This window comes from Gouania willdenowi, chromosome 20 (assembly GCF_900634775.1).
Source record: "Gouania willdenowi chromosome 20, fGouWil2.1, whole genome shotgun sequence".
Taxonomy (NCBI): Eukaryota; Metazoa; Chordata; class Actinopteri; order Blenniiformes; family Gobiesocidae; genus Gouania; species Gouania willdenowi.
In genome coordinates, this window is record NC_041063.1 from 16,992,892 (window position 1) to 17,016,568 (window position 23,677).

Genomic DNA, 23,677 nt, shown 5'->3' on the forward strand with positions numbered 1-23,677 from the left:
CACAGAAATCAAAACATAAAGAATATTGGTCAAATGCAACATTAAAGGTAAATGTATAAACTTTTCAATCATATGAACAGCAACACGATAACTTACTTAACACAAACACTCAATGGTAAAAACACCATTGCATTCTTGAGCATGGTGTGTATTTAGTAGCACATGTATTTAAAATATGGTTACAATAAACGTTTAATCACATTGATTTAAGCATATATTTTTACTGTGTAAGCAATCGAAAACAGTGCATGTCTCAACACAGTTTCATCGAGACATAGGGTCGTTTGAGGACAAGAAAAATCATCAATATAAATCAAACAAAATCTGTCTTAAACGAATGTAAAATTTGTTAAGAATCAGTTCCATAATAAATACCAGTGAAATTCTAGAAAATTAATTTTATTTAACTCTCCCATTGAAGGATTATTAACTTAACCTGACTTATGGCACGTGGCATCACCTGTTAATGATTCCTTTATCAGTTATAGATACTTTACCTTGTACGAGATCAAAGATTATAACCCTGGATGAGTCCAGTCTGTCACATGGCCAACAGTTTCTTATTCAATCTTCAATCTTAGGACTTAAGTTCTAAGATCAAATGGTTATATATATGGTATCATGTATCATTATTGTATAATATATGGTCAATATGTTATAAGTGCTAGGCTACATGTATTGTACAGTACAAATGACAATAAAGCTGACTTTGACTTTGATATATACTGTACATATATATATACATATTTTTTAAATTTCTTTTAATTTGTTTTTGTGTCATCTTTACCCAGGCTTTACTAGGTTATATAATCATTATCTCCAACATGTTTTTGAATTACTACAAGCTCATAAGCATGTGGTTAAACCTTGATATGCTAGTGCTAAAGAAACCTGTGAAACAAATGATTTTGTTTACTTTCTCCTGGTTTTAAAAGCGTCACTTTGTTTCACCCTTTGGCTTTATGTCTGTGACAAAGAGCAAACAAGTACACGTGCACGTGTTGTAGGATCATAAAACCTCCTCTTACACAACGCCTTTTTGTACAACACACATGTTTCTGCCCTGGCTCACTTATACACACAGTTTGTATTGATGTCTCTGCTCACATGAGGAAGAGCAAAGCGAGGTATGTGTACACTGTTGTTATTAAGATGTCAGCTTGGTATGAATAAGCAACTATTGATTCTAAAGTGAGACCTTTCAAAAGTCTGTGGAAATACACACAATGGACGATTTGCCAGAAAATCCCAGACATTTGTCAGATCTCATTGTTATTTTAACGTTTATTTTTATGTTAAAATACTTACTCAGGTGATTCCAGTATGAGCTGCTTACTGTGAATGTTTTCTTTTCTTAACCCTGAGTGTAGGTTAGTGCTAAAGTGTAATTTGGATGTTCTCATCAAAATATGATTTGCCACATCTTTTCAAGTTCAGGTGGGCTGTGTGTGCTCATTTTCTTTTATTTTTGTTTTAAAACGTACAGTAACACATTTTTATAAGACATAAATACATTTTCCAATTACACATATTGTTGTTGTGGCTACAATCTTAAATATGTGGGCAATATAAGTGTCGCATATATGAACACTAACTTCCAGTTCTAATTTTTACCTCTAAAGAACTTAAAATTGGTAACACACTGGACACAGGTGGATAACATCTTTATTTAGACTTTTTTCCCTTCCTTTTTTAATTACATTATGAAATAGCTTATTTAAAAGAATTGGCCATGAATCACTTGCAGCAATCTTGTCTATTTAACAAAAGGTTGTGACAAAAACCAAATCATCTGACAGTTTTTGGGTTTGTGGAGTAAAACATTCCATCAGTTGATGAGTAACTAATGGATCAACTCTTCCATTTTTCCTTGTTTCTTTCTTCTGACCTTAATAATATCCAGTTACCACAATGGGAGAACACAATCCTGGGCGTCTCGCTGCAATAGTTGTGTCTGTGATTGGCTACATGATCAGTTTGGTGTTTAATGGATTGTCTGTAGTTGGCCTTGGTGAGTTTATTTTCTATAAATATATATGATTAACTCTAAATAGTAATATATACTCGATTAAATGTTTTCCTTTTTACTCTTTAGGTCCATATTATACCACCACTGGCAACGTGTCTGCTGTGTTTGACACCCAGATCACACCCTCAGGATGGGCCTTTAACATCTGGAGTGTCATATACATCTGGCTCACTGCAATGATCATCTACATTGTTGCAGGACTCTGCAGAAAGTATGGAAAATGCTTGTTAAAAGTTGAACAACAACACACCACCGACTGACTGTTCCTGTGTGCTTCAGGAATGGATATGGATACGTTTATTGCAGCCCTGCGGTGTTGCCTTATGGATTCTTCATCAGCTGGTGCTTCAATCTGTGTTTTAATATTGGCTGGCTCATCGTTTGGGACAGAGGGTGAGGACGTGTACATGCACTAACAAAATAATGCACAACTGAGCAGATATCCTGAAGTTTCAGTCTTCTTCCTAAGCATAATGATCGCAGCGCTGGTTTTCCTCATCCTGGTCATCTGCACAAACTACCTGATGATATTCTTCACCTGCCACGGACTTCACGTGTATGGGCCGTGGCTGAAAAAATACCACAATGCTGACCTGTGGTGCTTCCGTGTGTTGGTATGTGCAGACTTCTATAACCAAGTGTGATTAGATTGATATGAAATTACAGGTTCAAGGTTCACACTGAGCTGAAAATGTTTACATTTGCAGGTTCAGAATGGTGTAATGATTTATGCCACGTGGACAACAATTGCAACACTGATCAATCTGACTATTGTGCTGACGTATGAGGTCAAAATGACTCCTGAAGATGCAGCAACCATCTCTTATGCAGTTTTGACAGTTGTGCTGCTGGGCTGGTAGGTTGGCTATATTTAATACAGTATTTATTAAAACTCACCCATAAGACTCTGACTGATATTGTGTGTGGTTTTACAGGTTTGTTTTAGAAAACCTTGTGCTGGACAAGCATGTGCGCTACATCTGCATCACCTATCTTGTTGTGATCTGGGCACTGTCTGGAAATCTGGATAAAAACTTTGATGCAAATTCGCCAAATCGCAATGGTGTCTTTATCGGTATGGTCCCAAAATAAACACATTTTATTTATTTTTTCAAACAGGCTATTAGTAAAGGTTTTTATGACATTTTACAACAATAAATAGTCATCGCAAATCCATCCTTTTGGCATAAATTGCCAAAAAGAAAAAAAGTTGTTTGTGTGACCCTGGAGTTAATACCTTGGTATAGAACATTTATTTTGAAAACCATAATAATCTGAGCATACATGTTTCTTTTCTCAGCGGTGCTTCTGGCTTCAGCCTCGCTGTTGTTTGTGGTGCGGCTCATTTTGGTCATTTGGAGGCACATCAAACTTCCGCTGTATGACGACGTCAGTCCAGAAACCATGGAGCCGATGGATATTGGTCAGAAGCAGAAAAAAATGTTTCGCTGAACCATCTACATCATAATAACACTGTCATTCCAAGATTTACTATTGTAATGTTTTTTTTTTTTTTTCATATTTGATTGTTTATTTAAGATTTGTTTTTTATGGAAAAGTTCTTCTTGTGTGTTGACGGTCTGTAGGCCTATAGTTTGCACATTAAACATGTCATTTTCACCTTTGGCTCACTGGTCTATAAACTTGTCTCTGCCTACTGACTGATAACACACACACACACACACACACACACACACACACACACACACACACACACACACACACACACACACACATGCACACACTAACACGTGCACACAGGTACACACACAGTTGTATTAAATGCTATCTTAATTTCACAGGGTTCATTTCCTTAACTTTATGGTCCAATGAATTTATACCATCCTTCCTTTTTTCATTCATAACTGTTTTAAAAGAAGGTTCTATAGATTTATTCAAACTGCTTTTACCTTTGAGCCTGCCATTCATACAACGTCTTAACTGCAATTCCTCTCAGGGCGAATTCTGAATTATTTCAATGGGAAATGTTTAAAATTAATTAAACTAACATTAATGTGTAATAAAACAAAGGCAACAAACATGTTAATCAGGGGCCTATGCATCATTAAACCTCATTACTGTACATACAATCAACCGGCCTACCCTACAGGGCGTTAACGTCATACATCAATCTCTTATTGTCTAGGCTCAGTTTAGATGCAAAATTATTGTTTTCGTTGTTACGATTAGGGGTGTCCCCATTCAATATTCACATCGGTTTGATTTAAGGAAAAAAAGAGTCGGATTAGAACCTTAGGTGGGTTTCGTGAATATTTTGTTTAAACCTTGGACGGAATAGGCAAATTTACAAAATACTTCATCATCATAATAAACCGAATTGACCAGAAGCAAAATAATTTTTCCCCAAACATTGATATAAAAATTTGTCTTTTTAGAGCAAATTAAAACAAAATATGTTTTGAGCTAGAGTTGAGAAGCTAGGCTACAAAAATATAATAATCCATTGCTCTCTGGGAATATGAGAAGTGAAATACTAATATAATAAGTCTTGAACCTATTTATGTTCAATCACATTAAACTACTGTTTCATTTTTTTTTACACTGAATCCTCACAATGTTGGTATTGATGTTATTGATATTTTGGATCGATCCTTCCACAGTTACACTGCAGTGTGAAGTAGGAGAAATCACAAGGAGAAAATGAAAAAATATGGACTTACAAAGTATTTTATTTTATTTTATTTTATTTTATTTTATTTTATTTTATTTTATTTTATTCAATGGACTGGGCTGCCATGGAGAAAATGAAAACTGGCCATTGTGAGAGCTATATTCCACAGGGTGGCGGTAGTCCAACTATAAGGATGCAAGCTGCCAAAAAACCGGTAGAAGAAGAAAAACTCAAACGAAGAAGAAAAAAAGAGATGGGTTGTTTTAACCCTGTGTTTTGACTTACAAGCAACGGGTTTTGATGAAAAAAATACTTTACGCGCATTTCACATGCTATACTTCGAAATCGAAAATGTTTTATTTCTAAATGCAAAGTATAAATGCTCACGGCAGTCAGAATTATTTATACAGTAGTCGATCATACTGATATATGCTGCCTGCGAGACAATACGCGGGGTTCGAAGGAAACTACATTGCGCGCGGTATTTTTTTTTTTTAATTTACGTGAATACTGTTGTTACAAACAAACATTTTGTCGGTCAGTAGTTGAGCTAAACTACGAGTCTTCCTGTCGTCTTATGGCCTAAAGCTAATCTTTAAGTTCCTAACGTGTGCACAGGGAATCGTCCATGCTCTCTGTGTGCTAAGCAACACAGAGAAGGAACAGATAAATGGCATCCAATCGTAGCTAACTGGTTAGCCGCTTTGGGGTTTTGGGGCCGTGTCCTCGCCACACAAACAAGCAGATACATGGAGAATAATACACCCAGGATGGTAAGTTTAAGTGTTTTTGTGTTGTAAATAAATAATAATGTGGTACAGTTGCCCACCTCAGCTGTACCGTTAGCTTCTTCTATCCTTTAGCTTCTGACCAGCACAGCTTAACCTGTGTTTTGGTCCGAGGTGCGACACAAAATGGGTTCAAGTTTCCATTCGAAACGTACATGGCATTGTTTATTGGCTGATTTCCTCAATATCAACTATAATATGGATGTTTAAAATAAGAACTTTTTGCATAGATCCTGAGTGGGTTGGGTAGAACCACAAATGGAAAGGAGGCTGCAGTGTTTGTTTACGTGTCTGTAGTGTACACATACATACACACACACACACATACATATAAAAATGTAAATGTCCAATGAAATAACGTTATGCGTTTTGTTTTGTGCCTGTTTTTTATTCACAGAGGAGACCCAAGAGGAAGCTCTGCTACCTCTCAAGCTATGAAAAGTATGTTTTTATTGGCAATGTTTTTAGCCTACCCTTTGAACACCATATATTTAATTCACTAGTTTAAATACGTTTATTTTAATCCCCTAGATTTGCAGATGAGGAGTTATTAGCATTGGTTATGTATGTGTTTTTAATTACCATAGTATTATTCTAATCAATCCTAATTTTATCCTCATCATTGATGTTTTAGTCCTCCTCAGCCATGGACAGGAGCACTATCTCTGATGGATGTTGACAAGATGTTTGATGACATGGGTATGTGCGTGTATATACATATATGTGTCACATTTATTACATTAATTTCTTACTTATTTACCTTAACTCCCACCTGTCTTCTTTTCAGACTCTTCCCCACAGGATGATCTATGTTCTCCATCTCCTCTGCTCACGACCTTTGACGTTGAAAAACTACCAGATAACAAAGTGGTTTCACCTATCTCACCAGAGGAAACGGTAACAGACACCTTGGTGTGATATTTGATAGTGACAGACATGGATTTGTCCTCTTGTAAAAAAAAAAAAAAAAAAAAAAAGACTTAATTTGCCAGGAACCTATTGTTATCCTGCATGTTATTTTTCTTCTTAAGAGGAAATCATACTTTCCATATGCAAAACAATCACCAAATTTTGCACAAAGGTCCACGCCCATGCCAAAATACACCAATTGTCCTGAAGGTGGTGCTAAAGCAAACCTCTAACGTCCAAAGTTTAATAATCAACCATATGTGCTACAGATGTGCAACTTTTACAAAAATGTAGGCCCAATATCAAATTGCAAATTATGTAGTCCATCTCTTTTTTCCCCCTCCAATGTTTCTTCAATGTTTACAAACAAATGCTAAATTTTGGTGGATGTTGTTCGGATTTTTTATTTTTTTGCAGTATTTTGAATTTTGCTGTCATGAAGAATTGGAGTAAATGCAAAAAAGGAAAATTTGAAATCATTTTTTTCATTTATGGAGGCAATAAGTCATTGTTAAAAACAAATTACCAACATCTCCATGCAGTCTAGTTGCTATTTTTTTTTTCCATATAAAACCATCCTTTAAATGCTAACAACTGCTGTCTCGTTTTTCCTAATATTGCCTGGCCGTGTCCATTTTTTAGCTGCAGCTATTATTATTTTCTGTTATTCAGTTTGTTGATCTGATATATTAATGTGATGTGATTTTTTTTTTTTTATGTATTTTTTTCAAATTAGTTGAGGTATCTACATGAGTGTTGAGTAAATTAATGTGTATTTCTTTCTTCTTTTTTTGTGATCATTTTTTTTTCAAGCGTTAGATTGCATTTACATTTTCGCACTTGTTTGCCTACATCACACTTTTCTTTTTCTCCCCTTTTTGTTCCCCACTTTCACATTTCCCTTGTGACGGGCAGAGAAACTCAAAATTACACAAAAAGAAATCCCTTACAAAATGAGAAAAATACATTGATACATAATAAGAAAAACACAATTATATTTATGTATTTCTTTTTTGAAGGGTTTTGATAAAGACAAACCGCATCCTTCAAAGAGTTCACCAGGTCCTACATTGGATGCTCGTAAGACTTTTTTTTTTTTTTTGCACTATCCGTTTGATTTCTTTCTAAGTCTGATATTTATTATAATAATTATAATATTGTTTTGTATAGGTTTATTCCTCATGTTCACAGTGTTATCTTTGGCATTTTGCAGATTTGGACATCCCATTTGTGGCACATCTCCCTGCAAAGACGTCCAGCCCCATTGAAGAGAATATCTTTGTAAAAAGTGCAGAAAAGCTCAACGATATAAACTCCCCACCAGTGACTCCAGTTCTGTTTCCTTTGGAAGAGGAAACACAAGATAAAGCCAACGCTGAGCCTCCACTTGCTCATGAACACCAGAGCAATGAGCAAGTCAAAGAGGAGTAGGCACTTGTTGTTTTTCATGTCCTTTGGTCTCATAGTTGTGTACAGTTTTCTAAATAATTCTTTCTTAGGTATAATATCGCAAATTTAGAGAATCCTCCGAGCAAGATTGTTATCACAAAGCTGCCTAGTCACAAAAAGGACACACATTCCATCCGGTATGAGATATTTTGTTGTAATTCTTAATTTAAGAATAATAATTTATATGTATTTCATTCTTACCTCTATTATTAGTTAAACTATTGTGTGGAGTACAATCAGAATTAGTTTTTTCAGTTATATATTAATATATTTCTTACAGGAAAAAGACTTGGCAGCCAGATGAGCCTGTTGTAGCACAGACGAAACAACCTGAATCTGCAACTTCTGATGATGGCTCAAAAAAGGACCCGAAGCCCAAGGAGTCGTCCACACGTGTGGTGAAAGACATGACTGCTTTCCTGCAGAAGCTCAGAAAAGCTGTGCAGTCGAAGCCCCCCCCATGGTAAGCTGAAACATGAATAATATTATGGTTATCTGCTAAATCTCTCAGAAAAAAACAGCTTTACCTCTTTATTCTGCTTTCTTTTAAAGCTCTCGGAAGAGTGAGTTACCAGTTGAAGTCCCTGCTCCTTCCCCTCCCCCTTCCCCTCCTCCTCCTCCTCCTCCTCCTCCTCCTCCTGAGCCAGAGGATGACTTTTTGATTCTGGACGATGACGATACGACATTTCAGTTCTGCATCCCACATAAAAGTGGGCCCAGTAGGAAACAGAAGCAGAGCAGGTTTTCCAGCAGTAACAAAGACAGTTCATCAGAAAAGGGCTCAAAGGATAGCTTAGAAAAGACGCCACGAAAACAGGAGGAGCCTGAAAAGGCCTCGGACAAACTGGAGCATGACAACATGGGTTTAGGAACAAAGAGGAAAGGAAATAAAAAGATTCACGAGGATGCTGAGTCTGAAAGTTGTAAGGCTAGTTTTGTCAGTCCGGTGGATCAACCTTTAGATGCTGTGAAGACTCAGGAGAACGTGAAACCTCCAAAGAAAGCCCAGTCGAAGAAGAGTCCCAAGAATCATCAAACTGACACGGAGACGGAGAAGCCTTCAGAGAAACCGAAAACAAAAGCAACCAAGTCCTTTGAAACAAAGAAGTCAAAGCATATACAAACCAAGGAAGAACATAGGAAAGCTAAAAAGTCCTCAACAAGGACCCGAAAAAGGCAGCATGTATCAGAAGCTGGTGTGAAGAAAAATACCTGTATGAGCAGTGAGGAGCAAAATGACACCGAAGCTTTGGCTCCTCCTACAGGTGAGATCGACTCAGTATGTGTGTTTCAGCTGTTTATTATTATTTATTTATCGCTTCTAGATTTAAAATAAGTGTTTGCTTTTTGTTTTAGCCGCTTAATAGCTATTTATTAGAGATGTCGGGGGTTGGGTGGGTGGAAATTAATCCAACAGTCGATCGTAATGAGCGTCTCCTGTTCTTAATTGATTAAGAAGTTAATTTATTTACCATCTGCTCTGTGTGTGCTTAGACAGACTCATCATCAAGCTATAAACAAGATGAATTAATAGATTGTTCAGTAGAAAACAGACTGGTGGATAAATGTTGTCTCTAAGTACTCGTCAATCCTGTTCCAGTTTTCAGTTATCAAAAGATAACCCAGACTTTCTTGGAAGTTTTTAAAATGTTTTTTATTACTGCTACATTTGTGCGAGTTGCATTTCTTCATGTTTCTTGAATCTTCTTTGCAGTGCATTAAAAACGCGACAGATTTGTAATGTTTTCATATAATTTTCTGTCGGTCTACAGAAACACAAAGGGTGGATTCTGACCCAGATGGGAAGGTAAAGCAGTCAAAACCTGTTTCTGAACAAAGCTCATCAGATGACGAGCGTGTTTTTGGAAAAAGAAGAAGAAGGCAGACTGGACAGTGGTGGATGATTAGCAGTCATAGTGCAGAGGAGACAGACAACCAGGTGGATTTGGTGAAAAAGTCCAAAGTTAGCACCAAAAACTCAAATACAGCTGTTCCACTGTTGGCTGAAAAGAACAAGAAAGACAAAGTTTTGAAGAAAAGAAAACCGAAAGAGACAGTTTTGCCCAGCCCGATTTTAAATCAAGCTAAAGGTAAGAAGACCAAACAGAAAATAAAAAGAAATACAAAAGAAAACATGCAAGAAAAGAAGAAAAAAGCCCAGGAAGTCTTCAAATCAGTTGAGGAGGTGGAGGAGCAGGAAGTAATTGATGGGATGGATCAGGAGCAGAGCTGCCCATCGTCCTCCAATCACAGAAACCACAACAACAACTCAGGTAGAACATGTTTAAAGTTCTTTATTTTATTAACATTAGCTGTGCCTTAATGAGAAAGTACCTGTTCCCTTTATATGAGGATATCTCTTTGAGATAAAACATCACTTAGGGGTATTTGAATACCAATCTTTTGCTTCTAGTCTTAAAGTCTTTGTATTTTATTAATAAATTAGTATAAAAATTGCTTCAGCAACTTTTTGAATAATTTAAATTGTAACAAGAAGTGTATAAGCAGCTGTATAGAGCAGTGATTCTCAAATGGGGGTACACGATGGCACTACAGGGGGTACTTGAGAGAGAGAGAGGAAAATTAACAATGAAATTATTAAACATATGGGTGTTTATTGTGTTTATGTTCATGATTATGAAATGATTTGATTAGAACATGAACTGAAAATAAACGGGCCAGACTTGGTCCCACACCAGGTGGGAGATGACCGGACATGATAAAAACTATAGAAATACAAATATTCAGGAGGCACTAAATACTGTTTGTTTTCCACTTATTTACAAAATGAGATTCTTTATAATGTGTGTTATCACTCATTTATTCCATCGTAATGCTTTATAGTGGTTTTTTTCATAGTATTCTGAGGAAACTGTTATGGTATAGACTTAGAGCATAAAGACGCCTAAACCAGGGTTTCTGCGAATCCTTAAAAAATCTTAAAAGGCATTAAAGTCATTAATCTAAAAATAATGCCTTAATTTTTGTTCAAATTTTAACAGATAAGTATGTTTTTATGATTGTAATTAGTGTCACATTTCAAAATAAATGGTTACATTTGTTTTGAAATGTGACTGTCCTGTCCTACAAAGATTTTTCTTATTGTTTTTTTTTTTTAAATTTTTTGTATTTTTGTTGTTTTATAGATTTCTGACTTTTTGTAGTCGTCTTGTGTTTCTGGAGTGACTTTGATTATTTTAGTCTGTTTTTTTGTGTGTTTACTTTGAGGAGGTGCCAGTTGCACGTCTGCACTAGACATTGGAAAGAAAAAAAATGACCCTCGATTTTTGCCTTGATTATGTTTACTGTGAAGTTTTTTTTAAATTGAATTTCAAATGGCAATAAAAAGTCTTGAATTTAATTTGACTAAAGCTGAAGGAACCCTGTAAACGCTGTAACGCATCCTTTATAATTGAAATGTCTTTTTGATTTACAGAACAAGTCATTCAGACTCAGCGAGTGGATCATCACAGCATTAATGAAGAAAGAGTGCACCCCATCTCACCCATTCATAGAAAGGAGCAGCTTTATGGAGCTGAACCGTCCAAACGTAGAAGGAAGCCGACCGGTAACTGGTGGATGGTAAACGACGACAACAATGTGGCTGCAGGGGTCTCGTCCCCTCTGACGCTTCCTCACAAGGAGCGCAAACCTAGCAAGGACAAAAAGAAGCCATCAAAACGGAAAACATCACCTGAAAGCAACAACCAGGACACTGTAGACCAGTCGTCAAAACCAGCAGAGGGCGCTCCAGTGATGATGAAACCAGTGTTTACTCCAAAGACTGTCAAAAGCGCTCTGGTCAAATTCAATGACATTTTCGCCTCAGGCGTGGAGACTCCGAGCGTGATGAAAAGCAGAGACGTACCACAGCTCCACGGGCGTGAACTCACCACACATCCTGCAGTGGAGGATTGTGAGGCTAATGCAGAGATGCTAACAGAGAGCCAGAGAGAGAGCACGTAAGGAAACATTTAGCCCAGGCCTCACTTCTGTTTCCTGTAGTGTTCAATATGGTATTGAAGATTTTTTTGTGGCAGGTCATACGTCTTCAGAAGTGGCCCGACTTCCCTCATCGAGTTGGAAGAACATGAAGAGAACGGTGAAAGTGGTGCGTTTTATCAGCAACCATAGGAATTCTGGGTGTCCCAATACAACTTTTTCACTTCTAATACGTTACCGATATTATATTGTATTAGCATAAATCACACATAGTTTTATTACTTATTATTTTGTAGTTTGGAACTTTAAAGAAAGGCTTGTTCGAGTGATATTATTCAAACAGAGTACTATAGGGTAGAGCTGGGTGATTTGGACCAAAATTCACATCATCATATTTGGGAACAATATAATAACAAGTAGTTAATTGATCATTAATAAACTGTTATTTATTAACTGTTAGCAAAAGGAATAGTTGCAACTATAGAATAACATCCCAACAACATATATAAAGTTTGAACTGATGCTTAAGTCATTAGTAATGAGTTTATTTATTATTTACTAGATTATTCATGATCTATTACTAATTTATAAGGTATAGTTATGAATCATTAACGTACAGTCATCAAGAAATTGATAAATTCTTAACTTACAGCTTGTAAGTTATCTATTCGCTATCTATAAGACAGTTATAAATCCTTAAACTGTATTTTATAACTGATCAACTAAGAGTTTATTAATGATCTACTTATAACAGATAGTTATTATAAATTGTTACCCAACATTTTTTCTCAAAATGTCTATATACGATAGAAATGTCAATATTTTTTACTCAAAAGTCTGACCAGAAAGACAATTCTTGGTTAAATTTGCTGATGTGAAATGCCACACAGGCACATTTATTAACAAACAGCTGCACAATATGTGCCACTTTTGGCTTTTTCTCCTCTAAGGGACAGCACGTGTGAGTGAGTTCTGTAGTGTAGTGGCTTGTTAAGGTGAATGTCTGGGTTAGAACACATTCAGTTATCCACCTAATTGTGTTTTTCATGCTGTTCTGAGAAGTAAGGAAAGCAGTGACTCCTAAAATGAGCATTTTAATACAAAATAACCTATAAAATAAAAATGTTTTGATATAGGCGATATTGTATTGCTCACACCTAGTATAGAGACACTTTTAATAGTCATATATTCACCTGGAAACTAGGGGTGAGTATTGGCAAGGATGTCACGTTACGATATATCGCACTATTCTACCCAGTTAATATAAAAATTAAACGTAAATACGCAAACATAAATTGACAAATCAAGTTGCTGTATATGTTCATCAGAAGATATTGATCATTCAGAGGACAAATTGAGTCAAAACTAGTTGCTTCACAACATCCTATTTATTATTAGTGTTTTTGCACATTTTCACTGAAAAAAAGAAAATACAGTGTTACACACTGCCATTATAAAATAAAGTACAACAAGTTTCTTTTCACTGAGACTACTGTGTAGAAGTCTCAAAGTAACCATGACAACATAATGACGGCATTGTAACAACTGTAAGTGAGAACATTAAGGATAAAACACCCTGAGTTAGTGACAATGCACAAAAATAAGAAAAAAACAAGTGTTCCTATTGTTTTAATAAAATGTCTGTGCATACATAAATATTGCAGGCATTACACACTGCCATCATAAAATCAAGTAACCATTGCAACACATTGAAAGCATTGTAATCACTGAAATATTGCACAAATACACAAAAATCGCGGTATATTGTGAAATCCATTTTGTTTCACACCCCTACTGATAACATATGATTGGTGTGATTAGAGTAATTAATTTGTATATTTCCAATTATTTAATGCATAAATATACAGTCATTATTTTATTTGTGTATATATACATTCACCCCATGTCGTTAGGTGCATGTTTTAATTAATTGTCTTTAACCTTCCCTTTGTGTAGTTTTACCAACAACCAGAGGTCAAGCGGTGCTCTCTGTGTCTGATCTGTGTGGTCCGCCTCTTCAACCACTCAGCCTACAGCCCAAAGATAAAGTCAACCTGGGAGAGATGTTCAAGTGTCTCTGGTCCACTCTTGCAAAGAGTAAGTAAATATATGGAACTTTGGACCCTTGGATTGGGTAATTTTATCAGTGGAATGGACAATGTTTGGTACTTAATTTTAAAGCAAATAGAGGCAATACGATAACGTGCAGATTATATCGTGCATCACTAGTTTTAAATGGTTATTACAACTAAGAATGTTGCTTTTCTACTATTATAGCAGTCAGGTACGAGGTATTTATTTATGCTTTTGACTCGAGTAGATTTATAAGCCTTTGCAGGAAGATGCTTTTTTTTCTGTAACAAGCTGTCATCAACCATCAGACCAAACATCATGTTTACAGTGTGTATTTGATACATTTGTCTTTGGCTTTTCTTTGAGTTCCTTCAAGTTATATTTGGTGAGATAAATATTGATAATTATTATTATTTTTTTTTTTTTTTTTCAAAAACAATCTTGTGCTTGTGTTTTTGTATGTATAATCTATATTTTGTCGTAGATGATGCAGAGATCACCCCGGACCACTTTGACTGGTTCTTCCATAAGGACAGAGCTATGGGAATCCTAGAGGACCTGAACGACAGCACGTACTGCACTGGGAAGCTTGTGTTGGGCTCCTACATGAAGAAGCCTCTCTGGGTGGATCACAGCGCCACAACGGTCGGTGTATCAAACTCATTATGTTAATATTAACTGTTTGTAAACTTTTTCATACTAAATAACTCCGATTTTTTTATGTCTCATTTCCTTTTTTCCACATTTTATTTATTTGTTTGTTTTTAAAAAAGGTGTTTCACTTAAATTCAAGCTCTGTGAATGTCAGCGTGGATGCCAGGACGTTCAGCTACAGCCCAGGACAGGCCTTTGTGGTGCACTGTGGTAAGCAGAAGCTCATGTTAATGCAATTTTTTATATATTGTAATATGTAAATGTAAAATTAGAGCCTCCAATTTTCCCTTCCAAAATGTCCCTAATTCCATTTCTGTGTCGTATTCCACTTTTTTTTTGTTTCCTTTCTGTTTCATCATTATTCTCCGTTTTGGTGAATTTACGGGCTAATAAATCTCCCCAAATAGTGCCAAACATGCTAAATAGGATTAATAGAGTCAACTACTGTTAATAATTTTTGTAAATTATTTTATCTTATACTGTAAGACCCTCATCTACTTGTTTAATGGGAAAAAAAAACACATGGAAATATGTGATATGATCCCAAAACATTATCTGTAAAACATTTTAATTAGGGGTCATCCAATATCGATATCGGATATCGGTCGACACGTAAGGCTGCAGTATCGTATCATATTGAAAATGGAAAAGTTGTATCGGGACATCCCTGATTTTAATTAATTAATTTTAACCCTCATTTTTTGCACAACCCAGCGCAGCAGTGTGACTGTAGATGCCTCTGTCGTTTTGTGTCACCAAGTAAAAGTAAAATAACCACCAATTTAGCGAATACACCAACAACTAAACCTGTCTCTGTACCAGAGCATTTTTAAGATTCTAATCTGTACCGCTTGTTCATCACAACATATTAAAAACACACTTCAGATGAAGCTCTGCTTTTATTTTTAAACACAGGATAACATGATTGCTAGATAAATTGTTACACGTAGCAAGAAATTTTAAACGGGATAATTGGCACAATTGGACATATTTGTCTGTTTGTTACACTTTGTAGACCTTCAGTCACCCACTTTCTGGTTAAAAAGAGTGTGTGAAGGTGTGATATTGTAGCAAAACAAGCATGTGAGGCATTTCAGTGACATGTTAGGGTACGATTTTAAAGAAAGCGACAGAAAGCTTGGTTTACCTTTGCGCGCTTTTGAAATGTAGGCGGAGCACAGAGAATTGCATAATACAGCATCTATTCAAGTTAACTCTGATTCATAATAGTCAGTCGTAATAGCAAGTAATTACTGTTTAAGTAGAGTTTGCATGCATTGGTTTTCTAAGCATGGCTTTAAAATATGGAGGACCAGACCAGTTAAAGGTAAAATCAAATGAATTAAGAATTATTATTATTTATTAAAACTAAAAAAAGAAAATTAAAAATAAGTGGGGAAAAAATGCAAAAATGTAAATATGAATACATCATTAAATGCATAAATGCAAAAAAACATCAAATAATAAATCTAAATATAGATAGATAAATAAAAGTGAAAATACAAATAGGATTTATTATTTTTTATTCATTCCATCATTTATTTTATACATATAAAAATGTTTTGTTTTTTATTTTACTTTTATTCTTTTCTCATTTATTTAAAATTTTGGCAGGTTTCGGTTGCAACAAAATGTAAATGTGAGCGCTATATTATATTTTTGGACAATATATATTTTTACTATTATTATTTTTTTAACTTTTGTATTTTTTCAACTTATTTATTCATTTGTATTTAATTTAAAATGTTCAATTTAGTTATTCATTTATTTTGAATTGTGGCAGGTTTGGTCCTCCACAATAAAAGAACAGTTTGATGTAAAACTATTAGACGTTGTTTATGCAGACTTCTCATGCCCACTGTTGTCCACGTTTGGAAACGTTTCCTCTTTATGAGACGTTTGGTTACATGCTGAGCGTTTCAGAGCCGCTTCAGGATTAAACCAATTAAAGAAGCTTGGAGCGTTCTGTTCTTTTTTTTTTTTTTTTTTCTTTCAAAAAGCAGTTAATGTTTTTGTTATTCTCAGCTGGTAGTGGAAAACATCAACATGCTGCATTCATATTTGTGTTTATTGAACTACTTGTGTTTGTGTGTCACTGTGGTGTTTTCAGGTTGTGCGTACAGCATTAAGAACATCACTGCTCAGCCTGCCTTGCTGTATTTTACCAGAATGTTAGCGGAGAGCTCAGACTGAAAGTGGATCATCTTCAAGGGAACCACATATTTTAAGTGATTGTGTCGATACTTTATTGTTGTTTATTTACTGTTGATCAAATGATGATTTTTTTTTTTAAAGAAATGACAGATTGGTAAAATGTTTGTTCAAAAAAAGGCTTGTAAATAAATGCTGTGTTTTTCTATACTTTGCTAAATGGCGTGTTTATATGCTGGGCTTTGGTTTGTGTAGAAATCAAACTGCTTTTAGAAACTAATAAGACGTAATTTTATGTACAAAGTTTGATCACCTATTTCATCCAAGTTATTTTTTTTATTTTTTATTTTACCTTGTTTGCACACGCTGTAGAAGGTCAACACTGCACTGCACTACTATGCATGTGTTAGTATTGCAATTAAATAATTACATTTATTTTATTGCATAATTGTGACCATCATCAACCTAACCTAGGGAAGGGTAAGAAAAACATTATTAATGGGAGAATATAAAAAGGAAGAGCAGTGTTAAACCTTAGTGAAGGGGGAAAGGAACACGGAAGATGGAGTCAGGGTAGGACAATGGAAGGGGTAGGGAGGAGTTGACAATTTTAAGTTGAAAGTGCAATTTATCAGAATTCTTTATCATCAAAAAGCTTCAAAAATAAGTAAATACTTATTGTCAGCAAGAAAAAAGTTTGGTAAAGTTAGAGATCAGTTTTCTGGAAACCTGACCTTGGAACTCAAGGATCTGCTTGTGATTGTTTTATTATAAATGTGGAAGCATCTACAGTACTGGTAGTAAACGTGTGCAGGGTTGGTGGCTGTTAGAGAAGGTGGATTTTTGTCATCAAAGTAAGTATTTCTCCTCTGAAGAGAAACATTTGAACTGTATTTGTAAATCCAGTAATCAATTGAACAGTCACTACTACTTCATAACTCCTGCTCTTCATATTCAGAATACGCTCATCTCTTATCTCGTTATTTTTGTGCCACATTTGTGAGTAATTAGTGCGCAGTTTTGAGCACAAAAATTGTGTTTTTCATGCTGTTCTGAAATCAATTTAATTTTGTGTAAAAGTTGTAAAGTGCAAAATAGAGCAGTTTGACCGAACAATGATTAATGTACTCAAAATATTATTTTTCATGCTCGCTGAATATACATAAACATGCATTAACAACATTTTTCCCCATGTGCTCCCTTACAGTGTTTCTCCCCGTTTGCTTGTACTCTCTCTCTCTCGCTCTCAGTCTTACACTCCCTGTGCGCTCAACTCTGCCTGTACATTCGCTCAACATGACGGCGTTATAATGTGACACAAAGTCAACCAATCAGGAGTCAGACCAGACAGGGCAAATTCTGATTGGCTGTTTCGGTAACCAGTCCTGACGTCGTAAGGAAGTGACCCTACCCCTACGCCACTTCCTTCACTCGCAATCTTTACGACAGCTGCTGGGATGTGATATTTGAATGAAAACTGACCATACGACGTTTGTTAAATATTTGAATAGTACACATTTAAATATGTGACTGCTTTGTGGTATTTTCAATTGTTAATTTAAAAAAAAAAGGTTAGGCTTGGTTTTCGAAACAGCCAATCAGAGTTTGCTCTGTCTGGTTTAACCCCTCATAAATGTGGCACAAAAATAATGCCATAATATTTATAAGAACCATGTGTGAATATTGACAACCATGAGTGTGTATCTGTATCTTATAATTCAAGTATCTTCACTGTGCATTGTGTTGTCTCTGACCTGCTGATTTAAATATAAATTTAAAAAAAATAAACAACTTCGGCATAAATTGACATTTAGTATATGATTATTTGGGCACTCATCACGATAAGCTGGGATTGTTTGATTTTTTCACTGAGGCATTAGTTGCCAACCTTTTTTGGATCTTGACCACATTTTGATATCAAGCATTTTTGGCAACTCTAAAGACATTTCTTTCTAGAATTGCTTTTGCATATGTTTGTTATACTGTATTACAAATACAGAGTAGCCAGGATTAGTGACAAGTTGTGCCAGCTCAGAATAAAAAAAATAAATGCATTTGATTGTTATTTTGTTGCGTATTTGACAAAGTGAAAGTATAGAATACAGTTGTTTAGGATTTAGGTTTTAATTTGAAAAAATAAAAAAATAATTTTTTTTCTTCTTTTTTATCAATAACAAGATATTTCAGGCAACCCCATTAGATCTCCAGACCCAAAGGGTGAAAAACACTGCACTGAGGGGTCAGAGAGGTTGTGGATGCTATAGTTCCCTTTCATCTCCATGACTTCTTTGTATCTAGGGTTGCAAAGGGGCAGAACATTTCCGGTAATTTTCCAATCGAACTTTTGCAATATTACAATATTTACTTTTTCATTGGGAATTATTTATTGGAATTAACCCAAAATTTGGAGTAAGTTAAAGCCACACTGCAGACTTTTTAACCTACCGCATATGAGTTATTTTAAATGATTCCTCAGGCCAATATACAGCGCTTGACAGTATCAATGCTCCGAGTGGGGCTTCCCTCTTCAAATACCGCCCATGTAAGTTTGGAGAAGACCAATGACGTGCCGTGGGCACTAGGGTTGGGTAGGCAGGGCGTTGCAAATCCAGACCACCAATGTCGACACCAATGACGATTTCATCCGTTTCTGGTGTTAATCAAACAAAAGCAAGATCGTAAAACACCATTAAAGAAACATGAACAATTATTCAATAGCAGCCTTCATTCTCTCCCAACAAGATATATCTCATGATGCGACAGCGCATCTGTTGTTTGTGTTGAAAACACAGAAACACTGAGAAAATGACAGCAGCAGCAACAGCTCAGAACAGCGTCACAGAGGCGCATCCACAAAGTCAATCCTTCCTTTTCTACCATTCACTGTGGAAAGTATAAGCATTTTCTCACCTTTCCTTTGCTGAAGGTCTGGTAACTCAGGTGTTGGTCTACCATCTTTTAAAAGCTGTCGTTTTTCCTTAAAAGAAAGCTTCTTTATCGTCTCTAGTGCTGTTATCCCGCCTGTAGTGTTATTCCGCCCACTAGCTAGAGAACGCAGCAGAGGCCACGCTTTATCAATTCACTAATGCACTGTGAAAGTACGTATAGCATTTAACATAGCAGGGTTGTGTCCAAAGGCCACGTAGAGAGCTGCCTTTTTACGTAAATGGTTTTCATATTGGGGAACTGACTGCACATGCCCAAACACATATACAGTAAACACGCTATGGGGCCAGAGGCAGAGCAGCAATGTGCATGTGCAATGTGTTTTTGGGAGATGCTAAAATATATTTTCTCAACTTTATTTAACATCCATGTTAATATAGAAACTGTCCTGTTTCCAGCTTTGAAAATTCCTGTAATTTTATAACCCTGGTTGCACTATTATAAATGAATGCTAATATTTATGTTTTGGATATAATACAGTTATTTGTGTCAGGATACAAAGACTAATTATGGAAAAATGAAACTATATTTCTGGCCATTCTGAAACCGCCTCCCTGTAAACTAATAATCAATCACAACAGTGAAATCCATTCAAATTTCTCTGCAATGGATTTCTATGTTTGTTTAGTGGTCCACTGTTTTTTTTTTTTTTTGGGGTGGGGGAGGCTTCAGAAGAGTGAAATCTATTTTTATCAGCAAAGTACACACACAGGAAAGCTCTCCTGGGTCTTTAATATTTAACCAAGTCCATGACAGAGTCATTTTTCTACTGGGCAACCTCTGATTAAGGAAGTGAGCATGCGAAAGCTTGTTTTTGCTCCTCTGATTGAAAAGGAGGATTGTGTTCATTATTATCAGGGTTATCTTTGGTTAAAGCTTTCTGAACTTTCACTTACATGATGTACACATTGTTTACTTTTGGGATTAAACTAAATAACAGTGAACCGCAGTCTCCAGCAGAGATGCTGCAACTCGCAGTTCTACTGATTCTTTACATTTATATAAGTATGTACTAATATTCATTAATGTGTATTGTTTGCGTAAGCAAAATAAATTGAAAATAATCAATTTGATTTTTGGTTATTGGTTATTTAAAGATGTGGGAGAACTTTATCTTCTCCTAAAGGTTTGGTTTCCTTGCAGAATGTTAGTGGGAGGTTCAGAATAAGGGGACTGTCAGCCAACACAAGCAGACGCTGAGTGAAAGGATTTTTATTACTTTGAATTAAGGTTGGAATGAAAAATAAAAGCTAAACATGAACGCACAAGCTTCAATCTGTAGGGAAAACAAAATAATAATGAAAAACTACATTTGATTTGTGTGAGGAAAATGCGTAAACTAACAAAGGATGTGGAAAACAAGTGGGAAAATAAAACCATAAGATTGGATTTTTTTTAATATATAAGTGTAAATGTTTAGTAGGGGAGCTATCCTGCCTCTCAACGGAAATAAACCTACTTACTTTATAAAAAAAAAAAAAAAAGTGAAAGAAGAGCTATGTTTTCATCTTTGCCTCAACTGGAGGTAAAGTGCAAAATACAGACTCCCATCTGTGGATAAATTAGTTCAAGTTGCAGGAGCGGCACTAAATAATGTATTCCTGAGTGTCTGCCTGACACTGAAGATATAATCTCAGTCCTCCTCTGCAAAATACAGCCTCTGTTGTGGCTCAATGGGCATGAAATAATGTATTCAAAACAGCACAGATATTACTATTATTAATTCACACACCTTTTTGGTATTTGTTCTTGAGAAGATGCCGTCAGCCCATGGAAATGAACACAATTTTGAACATATTTATTCAAAGGGTTTGTCTCTTTATTGCACAACATACTTTTGGAGTTAAATGATGTGTTACTGATGTTGTTTGCAGCTTCCAAAGATAAGTGGATTGTGGTGTACATTTAGTTTTTTCAACTTTTGAATTTTTCAAAGCGGTTTGGAACAGTTTGTCTTCATTCAAGGGCATTTTTGGGCAGTGGTTATTATGGCTAAAATGGGGCATGATGTTGGGCACTAAGCAAACAAACCCACAAGACTCCTTTTCACTTTTTGATTCAAGATGTAATTCAACCTTTTTACCTGGGAGGCAGTAATGAAAGAAAGGAGGATTCACTCTTCTATAAACATACAAAGAAGTCATCATTTTTTTTTTTTTTACAAACACATTCTGAAAGGATAGTAGGGTGGTAGATTTGTGTTTTTATTATTCAATAAAAAAACACTTTTCAATCAAAAAAAAATAAAAAAATGAAAATGAAAATAATTCAATTAAATTGTTTAACCTTCAAACACTTCTTTTCTTTCAATGAAAATATATTTTTTATTGAACTTTCTTTCTTAAAATGTTTTATTTTTTGGATAAATAATAAAGACACAAATTTACTACCCATAATATCTCCCAAATACAAAAAATACCCTTTTAATAATAATAATAATAATAATAATAATAATAATAATAATAATAATAATAATAATAATAATAATAATAATAATAATAATAACCTTTTCAATAAAAGAAACAAAGTGTTCAAATGCAATTATTTGTGTCTCAAATTCTTTCTTGCATTTGAACACTTTTTTTCTTTGATTGAACATGTTTTTTTGATTGAATAATAAACACAAATCTATAGGATACAAGAGAGAAATGGGCTTATAACAATGTGCAATGTACCTTTATTCAGATACATTTGATCAACATACATCTTTTCTACGATTTTATTTTCCTTCATATGCTCTGACTGATTAAATTAAGGGGAAAAGAGGAAAAGCATAAATGGAGGGGGATCTTCATTCTGCATCCTAGGTGTGAATTTGTTGTTATATGTATATTTTATACCTCATCTATTTAATTTTTTTACCTGTTTGGATATAATAGGAAAAATGAACATGCAAAAAAACAACTGGTTTAATTAAATCAGCTTTTTGGCAAATATTGAATATAAGCTTTTGTTTTCTATTTGTAGTTAAAAAAAAATTACATTGACAGGAATTAGTGATACAACTTTTACATTTCTTCATGGTGGTGCAGCGATCTTACTGCAGACACTGTAAATACAGTGTAAATATTTACTGTGGGATTCTCCACTTTGTGCCCCTCCAATATAAACAAAGCTGCACATGTTGCTGCATTCACTCATCCAAACAAATCCCTGGCCACGAGGCTGATATTCAACATAAACAGTTTGCTTAAACCTTTGAACGGGGGTGAAATGAGGGTCAACACCTCCTTGAGATTTAAAAAAAAAAGAGAAGATCTAATGAGGCTTTTGGAGGAATCTCTCTTGCAAAGAGCTTAGCTACTTTGTGCAGTTTGTAAACTGTGTATTAGACCGCACCACAGAAGGCAGAGAACATTTGCATTTTTATTTTCCGACTACCGACTTCCAAATTGGACTTTCCATTGTAAACCTAAAATAATACCAGGAAGAAACACCTGGCTGTAACTGAGAAAATGTAATTATTGGAAAAGATAAATCACTATACACGCAATGAATCCATTTGGCAAAACAAAGGTTGCTGTGGTTCGTCTGAGCCTCAGTTTTTGGAACAAACTTCAAGTGTTGAGTATGATTTCCTTCTTTTGTTCAAACTGGCAGCAACTGTCCCTGCGTGTGTGTGTGTGTGTGTGTGTGTGTGTGTTATATCCCTATTACACCCTCACTAAGAATAACGCTCACTGAGGTCATCACAACTTTCTGTGTGTCTTTTGGCGTGATCTTAATATTTTTTACTTGTCTTGTCATGGTCTACTTCTGTGTCAATTTTCATGATTTTACGAGGAATTAATTTTTTTGGCAATTCCTATCTCGTAATGCATTTTTGGCATACTTGGGGGTGCTGGCGCGTCAGATTTTTGCATTTTTTAAAAAATCGGAATTAGCCAGAAATTAGAGACTCGCGCGATTGGAATTTAGGTTTAATTTTTGAGACTCTGTGAAAAGTAGGTGAGTTGGTTCTGACACCGGGAAACAAAGAAGAAATAATATTCCAGCAAAAATAACAACGTTTTCCTCTTTTTGAGTACCATGAACTATACATTTTCAAGAAGCGCGGGGACATGCCTACGACATGGGTCCCTGGTCATTGACAGACACGTGGCG

The 23,677-nt window shown here is 35.3% G+C and overlaps 2 protein-coding genes across 3 annotated transcripts; both read left to right on the forward strand.

The window, feature by feature from the left end:
• Positions 1-1,043: 1,043 nt before the first annotated feature.
• LOC114454358 (uncharacterized) lies at positions 1,044-3,649 on the forward strand. The gene is made up of 8 exons (XM_028434770.1): positions 1,044-1,127; positions 1,904-2,011; positions 2,096-2,240; positions 2,309-2,422; positions 2,499-2,643; positions 2,737-2,885; positions 2,965-3,104; positions 3,330-3,649. The coding sequence occupies exons 2-8, from the start codon at positions 1,912-1,914 to the stop codon at positions 3,479-3,481; spliced, it is 945 nt and encodes a 314-aa protein (XP_028290571.1). The 5' UTR covers positions 1,044-1,127; positions 1,904-1,911; the 3' UTR covers positions 3,482-3,649.
• Positions 3,650-5,145: 1,496 nt separating this feature from the next.
• On the forward strand, positions 5,146-18,155 carry LOC114454218 (proteoglycan 4). Of its 2 annotated transcripts, XM_028434514.1 has the most exons (16): positions 5,146-5,434; positions 5,847-5,890; positions 6,084-6,148; positions 6,237-6,346; positions 7,378-7,438; positions 7,572-7,785; positions 7,858-7,944; positions 8,088-8,270; positions 8,360-9,072; positions 9,580-10,080; positions 11,244-11,769; positions 11,848-11,918; positions 13,706-13,846; positions 14,307-14,467; positions 14,596-14,686; positions 16,587-18,152. In XM_028434514.1, the coding sequence occupies exons 1-16, from the start codon at positions 5,411-5,413 to the stop codon at positions 16,667-16,669; spliced, it is 3,075 nt and encodes a 1,024-aa protein (XP_028290315.1). In that variant the 5' UTR covers positions 5,146-5,410; the 3' UTR covers positions 16,670-18,152. The 2 variants fall into 2 exon arrangements, with proteins under 2 accessions (XP_028290315.1, XP_028290316.1); XM_028434515.1 differs by lacking the exon at positions 7,858-7,944 and having other exon boundaries at positions 16,587-18,155.
• Positions 18,156-23,677: the final 5,522 nt, after the last annotated feature.

Excerpts from the sequence above, each read along its gene's own strand:
- LOC114454358 (XM_028434770.1), top strand. The coding sequence starts at position 1,912 with ATGGGAGAACACAATCCTGGGCGTCTCGCTGCAATAGTTGTGTCTGTG. Across the intron at positions 2,012-2,095 it reads ATTGTCTGTAGTTGGCCTTG|GTCCATATTATACCACCACT; the intron begins GTGAGTTTATTT and ends TTTACTCTTTAG. Across the intron at positions 2,241-2,308 it reads GTTGCAGGACTCTGCAGAAA|GAATGGATATGGATACGTTT; the intron begins GTATGGAAAATG and ends TGTGTGCTTCAG.
- LOC114454218 (XM_028434514.1), top strand. The coding sequence starts at position 5,411 with ATGGAGAATAATACACCCAGGATG. Across the intron at positions 7,945-8,087 it reads AAGGACACACATTCCATCCG|GAAAAAGACTTGGCAGCCAG; the intron begins GTATGAGATATT and ends TATTTCTTACAG. Across the intron at positions 14,468-14,595 it reads TGGATCACAGCGCCACAACG|GTGTTTCACTTAAATTCAAG; the intron begins GTCGGTGTATCA and ends TTTTTAAAAAAG.